The sequence below is a fragment of the Gouania willdenowi genome, chromosome 3 (assembly GCF_900634775.1).
Source record: "Gouania willdenowi chromosome 3, fGouWil2.1, whole genome shotgun sequence".
Classification (NCBI taxonomy): Eukaryota; Metazoa; Chordata; class Actinopteri; order Blenniiformes; family Gobiesocidae; genus Gouania; species Gouania willdenowi.
The window spans coordinates 39,475,395-39,480,712 of record NC_041046.1 but is presented as its reverse complement, the minus strand read 5'-3'; the positions used below and the strand labels follow the sequence as shown (position 1 = coordinate 39,480,712).

General features: G+C 40.8%; 1 protein-coding gene across 1 annotated transcript; it reads right to left on the bottom strand.

The window, feature by feature from the left end:
- Positions 1-265: 265 nt before the first annotated feature.
- Positions 266-4,937, bottom strand: cebpg (CCAAT enhancer binding protein gamma). The gene is made up of 2 exons (XM_028437978.1): positions 4,797-4,937; positions 266-2,355 (listed from the first exon to the last, which is right to left on the bottom strand). Exon 2 carries the CDS (start codon positions 2,269-2,271, stop codon positions 1,780-1,782), a length of 492 nt encoding a protein of 163 aa, XP_028293779.1. The 5' UTR covers positions 2,272-2,355; positions 4,797-4,937; the 3' UTR covers positions 266-1,779.
- Between the last annotated feature and the right edge of the window lie 381 nt (positions 4,938-5,318).

The window sequence follows — 5,318 nt, the reverse complement described above, 5'->3', positions numbered from 1 at the left end:
ATTCATAAAACCTGCCAATATGGCTCCCTCTAGTGGTTGTCATGATAATGACAGTAGCAATGTAGGTTTCAGGGCCTACAATACCATTTTTCTTAGGAATAAAAACAGAAAAATAAATTAAATTTTTTTTTTTTAAATGACCGTAAAAACAGTCAAAAGATTAGATCATTTTAGCAGCAAAAAAAGCAACCTTTCAGTGTTTTAAACTTGGCGTGAAAAGTAAAAACTGAATGTTGTGTTCAAGGACATAAGAGCAAAACAAAGCTGTTATTTTAAATTTATTTTTAATTTACAATGCACATGACCCCGCTCCATATAAAAATGCCTGAGTGGCAGAGAAATGCTGCACAGCAACATTCAGGCCTAAGCAAACAGTAGAAAGAGTCTGAACCCTCCCTCCCTCCCCAACATGCAAATACCTCCACGAGAACATGCTGCAAGAAACCTGAACAAACCGAGGAGAAACAGAACCCAAAGGGCTGAAAATCATCATCATCATTTGCCAGCTTCTCACCTGTGACCTCCTGACCTGGTCAGACATGGCTGTCACATGTTTACTGACATGTAAAGGGAGCAACAGTGAGAACCGCTCCAAAGGTCAAGCATACACAACATAAACACTCATGATTCACACATTCAACGTGGAAACTATTCAAACAGGCGGAGAATGACTAACAGTTGCTGGCTTGTTACAAGTTTATCTACCAACATAAACCGCTTTAACGCAGGAAGAATCTCCAACAAAATCATCTGAAAATGAAATCCTATAATCTGGAAAACCAGTGCGTGAGTGTGTGTGTGTGTGTTGAAAGGGAACAACAATCAGCAGCAGGTCGACAACGCTGTAGGACTCGCATTTCCATGGAAGATCATTGTAATGCTGCTGAAATATCCGCCAACAGGCGTGTCATAAATTAGCTGCCGATTAGCAGATTTGATCAATCAGAAGGTCGATCAATAGCTGACGTGTGTATTCTGTGCTGTGAATAATTAAAGGGAAAACGGTATGATCATTGTTTTTCTTGACAATAATAATGTATGTTAAACAACTCATGGCCTGACACGTTGACTGATTGTGAATCCTGACGTCATTGATTGCAGTGTGTGTGAAGGATTGTGTCACTACATTATTATACAGAACCAACACCCACTTCCTACTAAAACATTCACCATTCATTATTCATGGTTTGGAATCAGATTTTTAGGAATATGTTCAAAAACAACCCAAATGTTTCATTGAATGAAAACTACTTTAAGTTTTTGTTTCCTAAAGACGAGTTTCAGCTGTGAGTGAGATTCTTAGTGTGAGACTCAAACACATTAAACTGTCTTTATAAGAGACACTTCTTTGCTGAAACTTTAGAAACACAGAATTGTTCTTTTAAACGCCACATGTAGTGCACAAATCTCTCAGAAAACTAAAAATATGCATGAAATAAGACTTTAACAGGTAAACCTCTGCCATGCAAATCAATGCATCCAAGAGCATCCAACCTCAATCTATTGAGAATCAGGAAGTAACGACATGTCTCAGTTCATGTTTTCATGTGTCCATCACCTACACTAATCAGTGTCTCTGTCTGATATCAGTTCTTTTAAAGTCACACTGAACTGCAGAAGATCAGAAGAACCTGCTGGACTCAAGATGTGGAATGATGGGGAGAAATGGGCAAAAAAAAAAAAAAAAGAAAAAGCATGAAAGAGGAAGACGTGACGGCTTATTTCCAAAGATTCCAAAGAAGCTACAGACACCTGTTGTCCTTAAGGTCCCGCCCCCCTTCACTGGCCATTGGTGGAGGGCCCATTGGGGGCGGGGCTGGAGCCGTCCACCACAGAGGGCGGCTGCACGTTGTCGGCGAGGTTGTGAGCGTGCTCCAGGAAGAGGTCTTTGAGCACGCTCAGCTCTTTGCTGAGCAGCTTGATCTTAGCCTCCAGGCGCTCGTTCTCCTCCTTCAGCTCGTTGACGCGTTGCTGCGTGTCCATTGCCTTCTGCTTGCTGCGCATGCGGCTCTTCTTCACCGCCAGGTTGTTGCGCTCACGCCGCTGACGGTACTCGTCGCTCTCCTTGTCCGCTGGGGGCTTCTTCATCTTGCTGGGTGGGAGGGCCTTTCCTCCAGCAGAGGAAGGGTTGGCGGGAACGAGCTGAGGAACCTGCTGCAAACCGCCGACAGCGCCCAGTAGCGACGATGAGGAGGCGTGGGCCTGGGTCTGAATGACGCTCACGCCGTTGTGCTCAGTTATGTTGATTTTCGGCTGCGACGGCCGGCTCATTTGGATGTACTGCCAGTAGGGGGCACTCTGGGACCGAGTCTCCTCAGGCGTGGAAATAAATGGATGGTGATGGAGAAGGAGATCCTTGAGTGGGACAAAGAGATGGAGTTATTGTGGAGAAACCAGTGAAGAATTCAATGTCTGAAACCACAAAACTGGACCAAGATGGCGTCACTCCATCAGTCCTCAATAGGGTCGGGCACCAAAAACCGGTTCCAAATAGGAACCGGTTCCTAACGTTCGGTCCCGGAACCGTTAAAAAGATGTTTGAACTTCAATTCTTTTTTTCGATTCCTAAATGCCCGCACTAGTTTTTTTCCGCGGCTTGCTCTGTTTGTTTACGCAGGGTTTGTATAAAGTGCGTTCAGAACGCGACTGCAGTCTGTGTGTGTGTGTGTGTGTGTGTGTGTGTGTGTGTGTGTGTGTTTCTGGCTGCGGAGCTGCTGACCATAGGCTGACAGGGAAGAGAGAGCGCGCTGATCATTTCTTCTCTGGCTGTATCATAAACAGCGCCGCTAATACGGTTTATTTCCATTTCCATTTTAGGAGATGAATTCTGTATTTCTGTCTATTTTCTGCTATCAGAAAATTGGAGGCCCTAATCTGAGCTGTAATGACAGTAAATTTCCCCACTGCAAGATTAATAAAGTCACTCTAATTGACGGTACATGTGTCAAACTCAAGGCCAGGGGGCCAAATCCAGCCCGCTGGAGAAAGTAAAAATGATAGATTAAAAAAAAAAAAAAAAACATGAAACATTTTGTAAATTACCAAATAATTTAGTTGTACAAATCTCAGCTCCTCCACATACAAAAGTGATATTAAAATCCACAGTATTTGCAGAGCTCAGTTTTCTAGATCTTGTATCACATGACAGCAGTCATTTTTTTAATATCAAATTGTTGAAAGAACTCTGGCAAATCTTCCTAAGATTATTCAACAAAATTTTCCCAAATTCCCCAAATCTGGGAAATGTAAGTGAAATTCCTGCAGGGACTGATATACTCACATGATACTTCATCATTTATAACTATAAGTAGAAGAGCAAACCAGGCCACATTAATGCTGAATTTGCTCTTTTTCCCACAAAAAATCTGTGGCCCACTTAAAATCAAACTAGTCCATGTTTGACCCCTGAACTAAAATGAGTTTGACACCCCTGTCCAGATGTGAAAGTAACAGATTAAAAGTACTCATGTTACTGTAAATGAGTTGCTTTTATGGGTACTTTTTTGGGTATATTTCTAAATTTTAGAGTCATTTTACTTGTACTTAAGTAGATTTTAAATGAAGCAAAGTAATTCATGGCATTTCTACACCCAACCCTTACTGAGTAAATTATGATTTTTTTCAACTGACATTGTGAAACTATATAAAATGCAATGAAACAACAAACAATCAACTGCATAACATCATGGCCGACCAATCCGATTCAATGTAACGCCCTGTGCCAAAACAGCATTGATGCTGGTTATTTTCTCAGTTTTAGAGTTCAGAAATGTAGCTTGACTATAAAATAGACAATATAAATAATAATAGATACAATAAATGTAGCCATACTTAGAGCCTGGGAATTTTTTATTTTTTTTTTTCATTATGAATTGAATTTATTGGTGATGTTTTATTAAAAAATAAAGAATTGTACATTTTGACAAACCTTTTATTTCATACACATGCTGTTGTGGAAATAAATTAATTGTGCAAGATTCCTTTTTAAGTTTATACATGTATACCAGGGAACCATGGCAACGAAAGTAACTAGTAACTTTTACTTTGAGCACTATTTATTTGAGCTACTTTTTACTTGTACTTGGGTATTTTATGTATGATTTACTTGTACTTGAGTCATTTATGTATGACTTACTTGTACTTAAGTACAATTTCAATCAAGTAGTACTTGTAGTATATATCAGTACTCTTTACACCTCAGCCCAGCCCTAAGGTATATCTCGAAAAAAACAAAAACAGTAGTAATAATAATAATGTTATAAAACACATAAATATATAAGTAAATACTAAACGCTTTATTTAAACTACATTTTGGTTTATAATAATCACTAGCTCGTCTCTGATTGGTGGACTCGTTGCTATGAGGAAAGCCGTGCGCAGAGAAATTCGCTCCGGGTGAAACAGCGGACGATTGCCTACTGTTGCATCATCGACGGCTGTCTTTGTGCTCACGGAGGGAAACTCCAGAGTCACACTAGGAAACAGCCTTTAGTTCGAGTCCCTACAGCTACATTACACACAAAAATATCACCAAAACACACTGACGGAACAGGCAAGTGTGAGACTTTCACTGTTAAACATGAGACTCTGGGTCTCAGACCCGGTGTGTGTGACTCACTGACAGCCCACGCTGATACAAAACCCCTTTAATCAACACACACAAGGATCTTTATCCATACATAAAAACACAGATATGTTTAATTCCTCCATTTTGAAGGCTGTAAATGTCTGCTACCCCGTTAGCACCAGCTGCTAACAAATCCAAGCCGTGTTTTCTGACTAAAAGCTGGTCATACCTTCACATGGAGGCTGAACGAAGATCCACTCGTTAAAGTCAGAGAAGTTCGGCAACAAAATCAGAGTTTAATCCCCGCTGAGTGTCGATGAGTGTTTTTGTTTGGTACACTGTACAGCCGATTGCGAAATCACTTTTACCATGTACGGTAATGTCAGGGATCAGCCAATCGGAGGCGAGAAAGCGGAAGCCAGCAGGGATATTGGCCAATCAGGAGGGGATACAAATAGAGTGATGCAATTTTACTTATGATTGACAGGGTTTCTGACCAATAGGCGCGATGCTGTTCTGTCGGTTCTGTTTATGTAATGAGAGGTTGGTCAGATGAGTTCAACCCGTATGACGTCATGATTACACACTGAAACCATTGATGAGACAATACACATTCCCTCCTGGAACAATAAGGGTGAAGTTCAACTGGAATTTTTTTGTCTATTTTGGGCAGTTTAGCTTTAAGGTTAGTGTTTTAGAGCAGTAGGAAGCTATCTGTCAATAGAAAACACATGAAACTGTACCACTCTGG

What these genes read in the sequence shown, in the direction of transcription:
- cebpg (XM_028437978.1), bottom strand. Translation starts at nt 2,271, where the DNA reads ATGAGCCGGCCGTCGCAGCCGAAAATCAACATAACTGAGCACAACGGC.